The sequence below is a fragment of the Phaseolus vulgaris genome, chromosome 2 (genome assembly GCF_051622355.1).
Source record: "Phaseolus vulgaris cultivar YP4 chromosome 2, ASM5162235v1, whole genome shotgun sequence".
Lineage (NCBI taxonomy): Eukaryota > Viridiplantae > Streptophyta > Magnoliopsida > Fabales > Fabaceae > Phaseolus > Phaseolus vulgaris.
The window spans coordinates 25,265,025-25,281,154 of NC_143499.1; the positions used below are offsets into that span (position 1 = coordinate 25,265,025).

Below are 16,130 nucleotides of genomic sequence, written 5' to 3' on the forward strand. Positions count from 1 at the left end.
ACAAAGATCTTTTGTTCTTTCATTCATAAATATTGGTGTTAAAGTTCGTGTAGGTAGCAGTTGTTGTGCTCCACTCCAATCAACATATTTAGGCAATCATGTTTTCTCCAAATACACAAGTTTAGACCCTAAAATTCTTTTATTCTTGGCGAGGTACCAAGAAGGATCCGAGGTAGTAGAGATATTAGTGGATTCATACATTATGGCCAATAAAAAAGGTCTCTAGACAATGGTGAGTTAAAACATTTGTATATCTTTCTTTAACCCTCCCAAAAAAACAACTCATAAGATATCTGATGATGTCAAATGCATCATAAGATATCTGACACAACTTCATCAAGTAAATCATAGGATCAATACAGACATATCCAAACTGTTACCGAACCATCACGCTATGTGCTTTCTATGAAAGTAAAGAACAATTAGTGTATTTGGGCATGGTTGTTTGTCATTGTGTTCCACTAGAGTTGTGTGAACCGTTCTTTCATCAGAAGAGTTGACATCGTGAAAGAAGATTGTGTAACAAGTTCTTGGACAATATCTTTCAAAGAATCAGCCGACATACGTTGAATAGATCCCACCAATTCAGCTAAGCGAGCGTCTAATCGTGAAGCAAGAAACAACAGCATTGCATGTTGAATCAGCCATCAAGAATCAACCAAAACTAATACCACTTGATAAGAAAATACTTCAAGGGTTTGCATCAAAAAATAGAGAAATCGAGGAACAATAGAGAGTTAGTGAAGACACGCCCCTAAAAGGAATCAGATTTACATTAGGAATTTCTATTTATAGGAATTGGCAGCTAAGGCTAAAGAAAGAACAAAAGACCAACCCGAAACTAAAAACACATGACTTTTTCTCAACAGCTATAATGCTGGAAATTTGGCATCATCAGAATTGATTAATTTTTCAACTGCCCCTTTCTCAACCGCTTTAATGCTGGAAATTTGGTATTCTCATGATTGATTAATTTATCATCTGCAAGTGGAAGGTACAGCAATAATTAGAGGCGAAAATAAAGGAGTGTTACCCTCTGAAGTAACACATAAGACCAGCATACCATGTCATGATATTGAATGATCATAATTTAAATAGCCTAATGCATCTATTTTTATATACCCAATTATATAGAAGATCAGCAATTGACATATACCACGAACAAGGCGACAAAAAGCATGATAGAGGTAATTTAATTTTAATAATAAGATAATGTATCTTCTTTATTAAAATTGTATGATTTCAATTGTTGGACGAATTTAATTTATATGTCATCAACATATAATAATAGTTTACCTTAATGTCACAGACAATGAATCAGAAATGATTGCTGAGTTTTAAGGTAGTTCTTAAAAAATTATAATGAAAACTTTCCATTTTGTATAAAAACTTCTTATTTTTTTTCGTTATTATTTTTTTTAAAATATTATATATACAATGTCACACACAATACACTAGATATAGTGATTAAGACTATGAAACTCAAACTCGTGAAATTTCCATACTTGTAAACTTGCAAGAGTAACCTAATATAAAAAATAAATAATATTGAAAAAAATTATTAATAATATATACGTAAAACATAATTTTTTAAACAGAACAATACTTCAATATTTGATCTTCAAAATAAAGAAAAAAAACACATAATAAAACACAATACTACATTAGTGTTAAATAAAAATAAAAATAAAAATAAATTAACATAAATGACTTAATCATATAAATTCACAGAGAAAAAAAAAGATTCTAAAAAAACAGTTTTAAAGTGAAAACATTTCAAATTAGAGCTAATTTCTTCAAATAGTTAAAGTGCTTATAAAACATCGACTCTAATCAAAATGAAGGGTGAAGATTACATTGACTTCAATGTTATTTAACTCGCTTCTTATCTCAAAAGTGTTAAATTGAGATTTTGATAACTTCGAAACATGCAAATTTGTTTTGAGGAAAGAAAATAGTTTATCAATACTGATGTCAAAGTGTACATCATATTTTATGGCATATAGTTAGATGATTATGCATATAATTTAAAAGAGAAATCATATTTACAATACTTTAATTATGACATATATTCCAAAGTCTTCAGGTTACGTATGGTTTTTGTAAAATTATGTTTTATAATTTTGTTTATAATGGACCAATTTAATAGCAAATTTTAATTTGTTTTTGCTATTTACTTTTCAAATTAAGAAATAATTTAAGATTACGTAGCAAGGGTAGTTGTAGATAAATATCTTCTCTTTGACTCTTTATATTGATGTTTATGTACAACAGTATTTTATTTTATATAATAAAAGTTTTTTTCTACCTTTATATCTTAGAAAGTTTCGTGACATGTAACGCAATATTTTCAATTTTTTAAAATTTGATGGATTTCTATATAATTGAGTTATTATTTTATTTTTATAAATTCGTTTAATTAACTTTTAAACCTAACAAAAATAATATTTTTTATACGTGAGATGTGTCACATCCAGACCTAAATACAAGATGTGGTCAAATTTGGACCGACCACACTTAACAAGTTATAATGTTCAATCATATCTCAACATAACCTAAAGTATTTAGCTAAATAAATATGTATTTAGAGCATCAAACCTGAATAATAAGTATATTGAATAATATAAATTCATGCATATAACTTCAATTAATTATTTTGAACAAACTGTGAACAAAATACTGCATGCTAAATTTTATCACAACAATAACATAAAAAACCTTTGCCCTACTTAAACATGCATTTTAAATAATAAATAAATAATATAAATTCATTTATGCATGCAACTTCAATCAGAAATTTTAGACAATTTAACAGATAGACATGTGTTAACAATTATCTTTGTATGTTTAGTGTTACTTCGCACAACATTTCAGTTTCTATTGTAGCAAGTATCCTTGTATGTTGTCAGTGGTTACGTATCTCAGTTATTCACTTTAAAATATCTCCATTATCATATTACTTTTCTTAAAGATTGTGATTAACTACTCATCATCACCACCATTAACCGTTGTATTCTCTCCATCACCCTTGACACCGCAATCACCACCGTCTTCATTGCTATTTCCATGCCAGAGACTTCAAGAAGTAATGATCATGGAGGTTTTCTAGTTGTCATGACGTGATGTCAATGGGTGATTTAAGGGTTTATGATGATAGTAACAACAACATAGTGATGAGTTAAATATAATCATGAAGAAAATTAATGACAATAAGTACAAACTATTTTCTAATAAATTTAGAAATATTTTTAACTAAAAAATTTATTTTGTTTATTATTAATTCTTGCCTCTCAATAAAACTTTCTCACACTCAGACATATGCGTGAGATTAAATTATAAATTTATCTCAACATGATTATTTACGTTAAATTTTGTCTAATTTAAACAACAATAAAGACATGATTAAATTTGTCAAATATTAAAATATTTTTAACTTTTTTTTATTACGTGTTTTTCCATTTGAACAGATGAGACATCAAATTAAGTTAATATGATTTCGTGTTGTACTATAAAAAATAATCAGAAAAATAAAAGATTTCCTTTATTCTGATAGACAGTCTAACCTGTGCCAGAGGTTTTCATAACACCTTCTACCTTTTCATCACTGGAATCCTTCAACAAGCAAGCATAACCCGACCTCTTTGTGGAAACATTAACTATGCCCGGCGCCATCTTCTGTTCAGAATATGCACATTGACCTTTGAAAGGCTCCATAAAACAAAACCTGAAATAGCGAACAGAAATCACAAAAGATTATAGCACAACAAATGCAAACAAACTTTTTTTTTTATTTCACTCCAATTTACAAACAAGCATACATTGGAAAAGGCAAACAAACATCAGACTTTTTGTGTGAAACATCTTTTAACATACCATTGCAAAGGCAATTTTCTGCTATCAAAATCTGTAGGTAAAATTCTCCACTTTCTGCACTTGTCACATTGAACCCACTCATGATCAGGTTTGAAGACACAATTTTCTTTGTTCTGGGAAAGTAATAAAAGTAACAGTTAGTATAAGACCCAGGGAAGGAAGATAGCATATCCAAGTTCTGATTTTTCTCATGCAAGGACAGAAGTGTACATCTACTTCATCTAATATCCTGTTTAACAATAAGACGTAACAATATTGGAATCAACGTCTTACAAAGAAACAAGTGCCATTCTTACGACACATATTGTGTTAAGAGGACATTGTACAAATTAAATTGAATACTTGTACCAAATTCAATTAATTTAAACAACCTCAGATGATGGCTTATTTTGATAGAATAATAACAAGAACTTTAAAAAGAAGAGTAGTTTTGATAGAATTTAAAAGAAGAGTTTTACCAACTTAAGTGCATCAAAATTGATGTCCCAGTATTCATCTGCTTTTCTACCCAGCCACTGCTCAAGACATGCATATTGTTCTGAGTCTTGGAATCCCTGCTTGTTATTATGTACCCACACCCGACCATCTTCATCATCCTATGCAAAAAAGAAAGAAAAATGTACAAGAATTTAGGTGTTGTACGGAGCGAAAAAAATTCAAATGAAAATAACAACAAACATAATAAAAATTTAAGTGAATAATTTGTTGAACAATTGATTGCAATGACATAACAAGTTTTATCAAAATTTGAAAACAGATCATCAGAAAAAGTTATATAGGAAAACTTAGCCTGTTTAATTGTGAAAAGACGAACTAAATTATTAATCATCCATTAGAAATGATGAAAAACACTAGATAAAGGTACAATGACGAGCACCTAGATTTAACTTCTCACGCTTTCCAGAAGAAACCACAAGGGGTAAAGCAATTCACAATGTCCAAAGTTGAAACAAAAAGTAACTGTATTGTAGCAATATTATATTAGTGCATATAAAAGACCTAGCCCAAAAACATGAATTCTCAAAAACACCTCTTCTCCAAATTGGTCACACCACAAGCTTTTCAAGTTAGGCTGAGAATTCAAGTGACCAACTCTAACATGGTGACCTGTAACTCAAAATTGAAAAGTACTCTGTCTATCATTATGGCAGATTGTACAAACACAAATATATTTGTCAAAAAGTTCCAATACTCTTTCTAAACACTTTCATTAAGCGAAATTCATGTAGAAATTGAATTCCACCAAATAATAATATTTGAAAGAGTGTGTTGCCAATGCCAACTCCTCAAATGAATGAAACAAACCAAGAAGCAAGCATACACTCATCAGTCCAACAAAGTTTCACTCGATGGAGTACAAGCAAACCAATGCAAAGAAATATTAAACAACATGAAATCGGAAAATAAATACCATTAAAGTGGTCAAATCTACAACACCAATTACACCCCGGCCAACATCTGCACTATGAGCCATTCCACCAACTCTCTTGTAAGCCTGAGAAAAATAAACAAAATTAGGCTTACTTATGAAAAATATTCAAGTTCAGCATACATAGTTAGCTCCATCATAATGCAAGGATCACCTAATAAAAGTTCATTCAAAGCAAAATGTTGTCTCTTCTTGATTACTAAAACTAAGAGTGCATGAAGCTCTTATAAAGGATTTCTAAAGCACAACACAGAAGCAAATATAATGACTAAAAGTTCTACACGATGAAGATTGTATATAATACAAAGAACAAGCAAACCCACATTACATTGCATGTTTGTACTGAGATGTCTACACAATGAGCAGTTATGAATGTGAACTTCTGAAACTCATGACGGAAAGAATACACAGAGAACTATTGACTACAGGAGTATTAAACCCGCTACCAGGCAATTTGGGCCATCCAACATTTTCAAAACAGCATGTGACTCTCCCCACTATGCAATATTCGTAAATTTGAAATTCCTAGCCATACAAGGACATATAACATCAGAAAATCCAAGACCTCCATATTTTAGGGTATTCAGCGACTATTTTAATGCCTATAATCAACAATAGCCAACAAGCCAACTCCTCACCTCAATTAGGCGACCATGCCAATACAAAAACATTCCACAGTTTGCCCGCTCCCACTCTAATTGACTAAATCCAAGGATTAATTCAACTGGCCTTCCTAATATGTCACCAGTTTCAATAACAGTTTGAGTAAGGAATTTTGATAATGGTCGACTTTTAACCTGAGCAAAAACAAAAGAAATAATTATATTATAGACTTTGAAGGCTGAAATACAATCTTTCCCTCTACAAACAAATTGGAACACAAGGATTCTATTACCAATGTTCTTTGTACACTTATCTTCATTCGAGGAACTAAAAATATAATTTCTAAATAAGCTCGTAGTGAGTAATCCAATGGAACCTGCAGGAAATAGAAAACATGACAAAAGCAACATATTATCAATTGAAGAAATCATTAGTATAAGAGATGTCAAACCTTTTGACTAATCTGCCCTTGACGAGAACGAGTCCTTTTGCTGCGGATAACAATGTCACCTTGGTGAAAAGAACTCCCACCTTTCAATCCATCATGCCATTCTAAACAATACTTTGATCCCCATTCATCCAAGTTCCATATGTATATTTGTGTTCCTGTACCGGTACCAAACAAGGCTGCCTTTTCACCAATAAGATACTTGTTAAATGGTGAAAAATTCTTGATAGCTTTCAAATTGTATTTTGCCAAAGCTTCAGACTGCATGCTTAGGTCAACCTCCATACGTTGTCCTTGTCGACAATAGCTAACTACGGGAATTTCAATATTCTGCACTCAAATAAAATTTTTAAACAGAACAAAAATTAAAAGAATGGAATCAACTTTTGGAGGAGTCAATTAATTCCAATCAACACAGGGTATATTTACAGGGTCAATTTTTTTAATATGGTGATTTTTTTTAATATGGTGTAACTTACATCTTTGCCTTCATTCAATGATTGTGAAAGAAAAGCTAGTGATCTGGAATTAGTTGTTTGTGTTAGAACCAGAACATCTCTCCCAAGTCTCATTGCTCCTGTCTATGGAAGCAAGGCAAAAAGAACAACACTTCAGAATTCACTAATTAAGTTTGAAAAGATACTATAATTTATATTTTCTTCAAAATTAGCATGGAACAGAACAAAGTCGTAAATTGAAATTTACAAAGCATGTGAGTCCATCCAACTCTTAGAATGCATCAAAAGGCAAGCCCTGGCAGTTAACCTAAATAAACCCCAGATATTAAAGATAGAAGAGATTTATCCAATCCCGTCCTAAAAGACCATTAGTTAGCCTCAGACATAAAAGAAATAAGCCATTTATCCAATCCTCTGTCATGAAAGACCAGATATAAGTTACAAAGTTGATAAATCCCAAGGCAGAGAGAGGAAAGAGAAGATAAGAGAGAAAACTACTTTGAAACCAACACCAAATTTGCCAATGTGATCCTTGTCAACTTTATCAGATTGCTTATGTCCAAAAGATACCATTTTCATAACCTCATCATGGTTCATCCCTTGACCGTCATCAATAAGAGACAGCATTGGGACATCCTTCCCAGATTTCTTCAACGGGATGATATCTACAAAAATGTCCATTCTGTACCATCAAAGATAAATCAATAATAATTACAATTAGAGGGGACTTAAGATAAATAAAAGAGACTATATTTTAGAGAGCTTGAATCACCTCTCTTATGTTCACATATTTATATTGATAGTTTTCTGATACAACGAGTAAAGGGAAGAGTAAAAATGAAAAGACAAAACCAGAGTCCTAGGTACAGAGATAGGTACATACAACACATGGCAGTTTTCCAATAAAAACTATTCAAGACATATTCTAACAGGAGGATATCAGCTGATTTTTTTTCTAAATCTCAGGCATCAACTTATCACTTCCCTAATCCTCTGTTCCACATGAGTCAATGTAAAAAGAAGCAAAAAGGGGTAGGTGATGTACCTTTTTACTTTATACAGAAAGTTAAGAAACATGGATAAACATAAGTATATGGCATTCAAATTTTACCAAAACATTTGAAGAAGGCACTCAATATCTTCTTTAGAAGGATGAGAAATGAAGAAATGCAGAATCCAGTGTCAGTTACTTGTATTATATGTTTTTGGTATTTATAACTTCACCTAAGGAAGAAGAAAGAAATAAAAGACAAACCCCAGGCCAAACACCAAATAATCTAGATAACATACAGTTTTTTTGCATTAATGGTTTTTGAAAATTCAGAAAAACATTAGTCTTTCTTGACATCTTGCACACCAAACCAAAAGAAGCAATAGGATGTCGAATTCCTATATTTGCCTATTCACATTCAAGTCATTATACCTATTTCAAGAAATTTAATAAACAACAAGGGAAAATAGAGTAAATTAAAGATCTCAAATAGTATGTTTAATGGCAGGTAAAACATGATACAACGGTGCAGGAAAGAAAACATAAAACCTACTTAGTTGCTTTGGCATCCTTGGAATTATCAACAAGCTCAGCTATTCCACCAAAAATCCATCCAGAATGAGCTTGGCCAAGAGTTTTAAGGTAACTTGGGTCTGCGCGTATGAAATTTTTTGGAGGCACTTGAGATTGAAACTCATTGCAAGTTTCTTCAGCTCGAGAACACTTATGATCTTCAACTGTATTTGTCCCACCACATTCCTCTAAGTGTGAACCTGCTAAGAAAGTATCTACTACGAGTTATGTTCAATTTTGTAAATAAGAGGCAATAACTAAAATAAAGCATTCCATTATCTTCTTTCCAATGTATAAAACAATTCCAAACTAGATAACCCATAGCTACAAATATGATTTTCCATTTCAAATGCAAAAGATAGGAGACAACTTAATGTCCTAAACCTAAATAATGTGTCATCAGTTACTTCTATCCATTGGTGTTATTTTGTGCATCAACATTGCACAACAATTGGATGCAATGTTTTTTGTACAATTACGCATTGACTGCTGAGAACAAAAAACAGTCCTCCAAAGAAGGAACACCTGATTCACAATCCCTTGGACGAGTATCTACAGAACCAGTATTATCTATATTATATGCAACATTGACTGGGCTAGATGTTGAAGCTAATGCAGGAGGTAGAATGTAAAACTTGTACTGCTCAAAGTTTATAAGGGCAACCTGCAAAAAAATAAAGCTTTTGTGATTTTCATTTAACTGCTGAAAATAACATAGCTAAATAACGAGAGAATATATTCTTTCTTTTTTCTTTTTTTTGCTCAATTCACTGATTCAGGATATATCATAAATGTTAGAGGAAACATAGTACAGGGCCTTAATCACTAAGAGAAAAAGGTACTGCAGAGAAAATTAATGAGACTTGAGAAAAATACAAACAGATAGAGAATGAATGAGTAGTTTCCCTCTCTTACGATCTCATTTATAATAACTTTGGAGATTTCAGATACAATGTATGAGAGGAAAAAAGATAATAAGAAAGGTCATATCTAGGAACTAGGCAGAGCACAAAGCACACAACAGCTTTTCAATAAATTCTAATTATGATGACTTATTCTAACAATGAGAAAACTGAAAGACCAACCACACTCCTTTATAATATAAGATTCAAATATCTCTTAAGATGCTAAAGCTGGCACAACAATAAAGTTGTGGCTCAGTGACCGGTTGGTCATGGGTTGAATCTTGAAACAACCTCCTTTGATATGCAAGAGTAAGACTGCGTACAATGACCTTACCCCTCGGTAAGCTAGTTTATTTATTTTATAGTTTATGATTGTAAAATGGTGACCTAAATATAGCAGACAGGATCATAGTCGGCTAAAGTTAAATGAGCATACTTTCATCATGCAACTATGGCTTTTAGTTTTTAATATAAAGAATAAATATATCCATCCAGACATTCATTGTGCCAACTAAAATAGCCAACAGGGGCCTACTACCCATCCCTGGAACAGACCTAGATTGTAGAAAAACAACTAAAAATCTACACTTCCCCCAAGAAAGTTTCTAACCACTAATAGATTCATACGTGAGTGTCTGTGCATGCCACTACGCAGACATTTTTAGTTTAGACAAAAAAGGGAAATCATCAGATTAAACAGACACTATGTTCTTAAATTGGAAATTTGGAATATATATATAGGAAATCCTGTAATTAAGTTAGTTTAGACTTATAGTAGTGCGTCCGTAATGTCAATATCCATGTGTTTTCACAATATATTTCCCATAGGATAGAAACTTTAAACATAAATTATTAAAAGCAAATATAAATGAAATTTTCAAAAAAAAAATACACGTTTATTTCATTTAAATAACATACCAAAAAACTAAGCAAAAACTTATATATGGACTGTTCTGAACTTGTTTTTCAGATACATAGCCGTGGATGTCCGGTGAGTGTTGATGCTGAATATGTACGATTTAGTACAGGTAGCAATATCCATTTATTAAGGGCCTTAAGTTACTGTCATTCCCTATTTTAATTTATAAAACAATTTCTCTTCATATCTTCCCGTATCATTGAGTTTGCCCCCTTTGTGATTATTAGAATAGATAAACAGTGTCAAAACATCATCATAGAAATAAATAATTGGCTGTTGTGAAAGCCAAAGTCAGACCTTTGTCCATATTTGTCCTGATATATACATACATACATACATATATATATACATACATACATATATATATACATACATATATATGTATATATATGTACAATTAAATTTAAAATAATACTGATTCCTTCCAAATCATGCTTAGATTGCATTTGGCCAGCTTATTTTAAACTTATAATTTACTTTAAAGTTCAAGTTAAAAATAAGAGTTTAAATAAAAAAGGCAAAAGTTGTTTCAGTTTTAAAGTTTCTTAGCTTAAAAGCTTTTTTAAATTAAAAGTTGTTTGGTCATTTTTTTAAAAGAAATTGTTTTCTTTAATAAAACTATTTTTTCTAATAAAAAAAATTGTCAAACATTTTCTAATTTTTAATAAATTGGGGGAGTTCAAATGTAAGTTAGAGTTCACATTGTATAAAAATGAATAAGTTGAGCAATGTATAACTGAGAAACAACCACAAAATTATTGCTTTTAAGGTTTTTTGTAAAGGTAGTGTCGTGTTATCTGTTGTCTTAGCTTGTGACTCATTGTTAAATATTTACATGGTGTTTCTCCCCCTTAGATTTCTCAACAAAGTTATCAGATGGTTTGTGGTGATTTACTTGGGAAACAGGTTGATTATTCGGTTGTAGGTCCATCAATTTCAAGACATAAATGTGGAGTTTGAGAATGAAAGATCTGGATTGCTATCCTATTTTTCAGGAATATAATTTGTCTCTACTGGTGATAGAGTTTTCACACATAGAAAAAAGGTATGCAAGGAAGTGACAAGGTAACCAATGAAACATTGTATAAAAAGATTGTTGGTTCATTGAGATTTTGGTGCAGCAGTTGACCTAATATAGGTTATGGAGTGGGGCTGACTAGTAGATTTACAGTTCATCCAAGGCTTTCTCACTTGTTTGCAGCTAAGTGGATAGTGATATATGTGCAAGCCACCTTGGAATATGGATTTTTGTTTTCAAAACACGGTAGGAATATTTCTGATGAAGTATTCGCCTACTGTGATTCAGATTGAAGTGGTGATTAAAAGTGGCAAGAAAATTATCGCAAGGTATGTGTTTAAGATGTGTGCAACACCTATTTTATGATTTAATACGAAGGAATCAGTGATAGCATTGTCTTTATGTTAGGCTAAACGCTTCAATGGGAGCTTGTCAAGCCTTTTGACTTGAGAACCAGAAATCAAGATTAGAAGAGAAGAGCCAATGAAGATGCTAGTAGACAAGTCAGCTATAAGCTTGGCTAAACATTCTTTTTAATGTTGACAAAGATTTCACTTCCTAAGGGATCAAGTCAATAAATGGAAGTTGGAGTTGACAAAGCCTCTTAAGGTTGACATATTCAAGCTTATTAGAGAGAGATAATAAAAGTGAAGTTTATTGCTAATTTGAATTAAGGGAGAGTGTTGTAGTAGATAATTCCATTAGTGTTGTATGTTAGTTAGGTAGTTAATGGGTTGTCCACTAATTTTTTATAATAGTACTATAAATGGTAATGATGTATTGTGATACATATATGTTTGTGATATATAAATTTCAGATTCAATACCCATATCTCTTGCTCTCTTCCCATTTTTCTTTTCTTTTTGTTGTGAGTGTGGTTAGTGTGTGTTCTAGCAAGTTTATCACAGTCGATAGTTCGTAGTGATCGACTTAAACAAATATGATGGTGTCAATGGTGGATCCTAGTGTGCAAATAATCCCTTATATCTTGGCAATGAATCCAAGTGGTGAGTTGTTGAGGTGGACAACTATGCAAGTAAGACTCACCATTGAATACTCATGGACAATCAAGAAAAAGGGAGTGGATAGAGTTCATGTGTGAGTTGAAGTCTCACTTTGTATAGAAATTGGCAAGTTGGGCAACATATAAATGAGAAACACCCACAAACTTATTGTCTTGAGGTTTTGGATTGGATGTGATATCATGTTCTCCTATTTAGTGGGCTCGTGACCCACTAGTAAATATCTCCTTGGTTTTCCCCCCTTCGTATTTTCAAACATAGCTGCAAAAATATAATTTTATTGTTGGACTAATTTTATTTTAAAAGATTTCATAAAAAAGATTTGTTACATAATAAATTGTTTCTAATATATATTTGTGTGCACATATCTGTAATTGTTTGTAAAGGTAACAAATAAAAATAATGCGTTATGCAACCAAATAAAGCTGTGACTGATATTCTATTTTTAATTGTATCATCATTATTATATGTTTTCAAATTAAAAACTCACTCTTTTTCTTTTAATGGAAGATTCTAAACTCAATAAATCATAATATTAGTGTCTAATTTGAATTGTAAAGGTGTTCCTCTACTAGTATTCTTGTACTACATTCAATAGGCAATCAAAAAAATTGTAAAAACAAACTCAACTTATGGAGTGAAGGAAACACATGCACAAGACTATGGTACAAAACAGGACAGAAAATTAAGGTGTCAAATTTGATTGGTGTTTACTAAAAGATAGAAATATAGAATGTCATGTACTTGGATTTAGAGAGATAGTTCAGAGTAACAAGTTTTGCTTAAGCTATAACTAAACTTCTCAACTCATAAGTTTATTAAAAGCTCCGTAGCTTTTAGCTTTGTTCTTGTTAAATAAACTACTTATATTTTTAAGAACTTATATCAAAAACTGTTTGACCCACATTGAAGGAGAAAAAAGTAAAAAAAAAAATAGATTGGGCAAAACATATCCTTAGTATCGAAGCAAGTGAGCAACCAATACAATTACACAAATCCATCACAAACATATATCTGCTAGAGCATAAATAAAAACAAGTACAGATAGAATAAAAGGATTTAGGCAAGAAAAAAATAGAGCATCATACCTTCTCATATTTACATAGGTAATTCAAAAACTTTCCCCACTCAGACTTCTCGTGTAAATTATTTGGATCCGGAATTAGTGAAAATTGGGGAAATTTAGAAAGACTATATGTCTTGTTTTTTGAAATTTCACATGTTAAGCTCAATTCCTGTGGCCTGCAAATATTTTCAGGTCAAACCATAAACTTCATTTACCTTATCAAAATAACAGCTAACAAAAAAACTTCATTTACCTTATCAAAATAACAGCTAACAAAAAAACTTCAAAAGTATTTTTAAAATTAATAAACAGAATACAACTTAATAAGCATAAAATCCATACAATTCAATCGGCGGGTCTAGGCACCTCGTGGTGCATATCACTTTTTTATCTTTCTTCAGAACAAGGGACATGACCATCTGCATAAATGTCAATAAAATAAAAAAGAATTAACAATAGTTACAATAAATAAGCCATACTGCACGATATGCTTTTAGAAAACCAAAATCAAAAGCTAGTACTTTTCTCCATCCAAAAATACTATTAAACAAATGCACCTCTTTCTACAAGACAATCACACAGTGGAGACAACCACTGCACTCTTAGGTCAAGAAACCACTGCACCATTTACTCACATGCAAACCTCCGTTCAACTTCCAAAATACAAAATACACACACAAACGCGGTGAACTCAAACCAAAATACGCATCACGCAATACGAGCTATAAAATACTGAAATCGGGGCGAAAAGTGAAACAACTTACACATGTAGCGACTGCAAGATCAAAGGCAAAAGCAACGTACTCGCGAGTTAGAGAAAAAGTAGAATAAGAAAATACCAAAGAGAGTAGCGGTTACTTGTGAGTGGGCGAATGAAGCGGCACTGAGTTAAATTATAAAAACTGCATTTATTCGAATCCTTGTGCAACAAGTGTTTCTATCTAAGTCAATATAATAAAAAAAATAATGATTGGTTTTTTAGTTAAAATAGAAACAAAATAAAAATACATAAAAAAAACGTGTACATCTCACACCTTTTTTAATTTTTAATCAAATTATGCAAATAAATAGCAAAAGCTTTTAAAAAAACATAACGTATATATTTTAACATTTAACCATTCATGCAAATAAATAGCAAAAGCTTTTAAAAAACATAACGTATATATTTTAACATTTAAGCATTCATGCAAATAAATAGCAAAAGCTTTTAAAAAAACACAACGTATATTTTAACATTTTAGCATTTATTTTGTTTGAATTATTTCGGTGGGCTTTTCAGTCCGGGCAAACTTGTATTGGCTAACCATTAATTATAAGGCTTTTACTTAATGCACCCCATTTTTTAACCTGCACTACCATATTTTTAAAGTACTATTTTAACCTTTTTAAAGTTATTTCTGGATTATTTATTTCAGAAATAACACATCAAATACATCGTGGAACAGGATTTCCAAAACAAAAATTTCATGATGTATATAATATCTTTTGGGTGTTTTTCAAAACGAGAAGTGAACAGACAATTTGATCATTTTACCCAATTGTGGGAAAATGGGAGGAGTAGAAAGTAAAAGTTTCATTGTATTCTTTTAATTAACTTTTAACTTCCTACATATTTTGAGTTTTCGTTAAGGCAAATTCTCCTCCACATGTACATTCGCCTTACACTTTCCCTTACACCTTCATATTAATTGTGAAAAAATAGTTTTAACATTTTTAAAAAATTTAAATAACCCTAAATGAAACATAACATCATTTTTCTATATAATCCTAAATGAAACATAACATCACTTTTTTAAATAACTTCAATTACACTCGAGTACCTACATACCTCCCTTTTAGCCGCATACTTCCCTTCCAGTTTCAACATTTTCATTCTTCTTTAACTACAACGTTTGATAGAGAAATTTCATCAGTTTACATGTTTTAACCTACTCCTTAAGATAAATTCACACTTATTTGAGGATTTGGGTTCCTTGTAGCTAGAAGTTTTTCCTTAAGAAACATCGCATAAATTCTATCAAAAAAATAATATAATTATTGTTGCACTTGCAATGGTTTCATGAAGTGGATTGCTATTACAACCTGAAGTAAATTCTGAACCCTCAAAATCAAAAGTTTATTATACAGTGCAAAGATAAAAAAAAATAGTTTTGTACTTCTTTTTTACACCTCAATGATTTTTTTCCTATATTTTATGACTTTCGGATTGTACAATCTTGTATAAAAAAAATAAGAAAGCCTTATAAATAGAGGATCAACCTAAGAGGTGAGTAAGAGTGAATTTTATCTGATGAATACATAAATTATTTCTAACTTTGGCATCGAAGCGTCTTGCAGGTACACACACCAACCGTAAAAGGAGAAGCTGAAAGCCCAACTTGGAGAGACTAACTGTGAGAGGAGAAGGTGAAAGCCTAACCTGGAGAGCCCAACCTGTAGCACCCAATGGTGAGAGGAGAAGCCAAAAGCCTATTATGAAAGATCAACTTGTGAAGATTGCGTCATCAACTTGAACAAAGAGTCCTCGATCCCTTTTTGCAAGAACACTAACATATAATTATTCATGTCGAAATTCATTCCATGTACAATAAAAAATGTATAGGTATTAAAACATTATATCAACCTTTATCAATCAATGTTTTCTATTGCAACATTGTCTAGTTTAATTAAAATAAATGAGTTATACTAGTTCTTTTATCTTCACCCATAACGACATAAAATAGTTTAATTACATTAAAATTATGTTTTAGCAAGTCAACCTTTATGTTGTGTTTGGATTGAGATAGGAATTTGTAGGTAGAAAAGGAAGTGGATTAGAGAAGATA

General features: G+C 31.3%; 1 protein-coding gene across 4 annotated transcripts; it reads right to left on the reverse strand.

The window, feature by feature from the left end:
* Nucleotides 1-233: 233 nt before the first annotated feature.
* On the reverse strand, nt 234-14,244 carry LOC137811053 (uncharacterized). Of its 4 annotated transcripts, none has more exons than XM_068612629.2 (15): nt 14,070-14,244; nt 13,648-13,724; nt 13,328-13,481; nt 8,901-9,039; nt 8,356-8,575; nt 7,310-7,493; nt 6,833-6,934; nt 6,357-6,683; nt 6,198-6,281; nt 5,941-6,099; nt 5,285-5,368; nt 4,332-4,469; nt 3,874-3,986; nt 3,564-3,724; nt 234-981 (listed from the first exon to the last, which is right to left on the reverse strand). In XM_068612629.2, the coding sequence occupies exons 2-15, from the start codon at nt 13,722-13,724 to the stop codon at nt 905-907; spliced, it is 2,019 nt and encodes a 672-aa protein (XP_068468730.2). In that variant the 5' UTR covers nt 14,070-14,244; the 3' UTR covers nt 234-904. The 4 variants fall into 4 exon arrangements, with proteins under 4 accessions (XP_068468730.2, XP_068468729.2, XP_068468727.2 ...); XM_068612628.2 differs by having other exon boundaries at nt 8,356-8,578; nt 14,070-14,234; XM_068612626.2 differs by having other exon boundaries at nt 8,356-8,590; nt 14,070-14,227.
* Between the last annotated feature and the right edge of the window lie 1,886 nt (nt 14,245-16,130).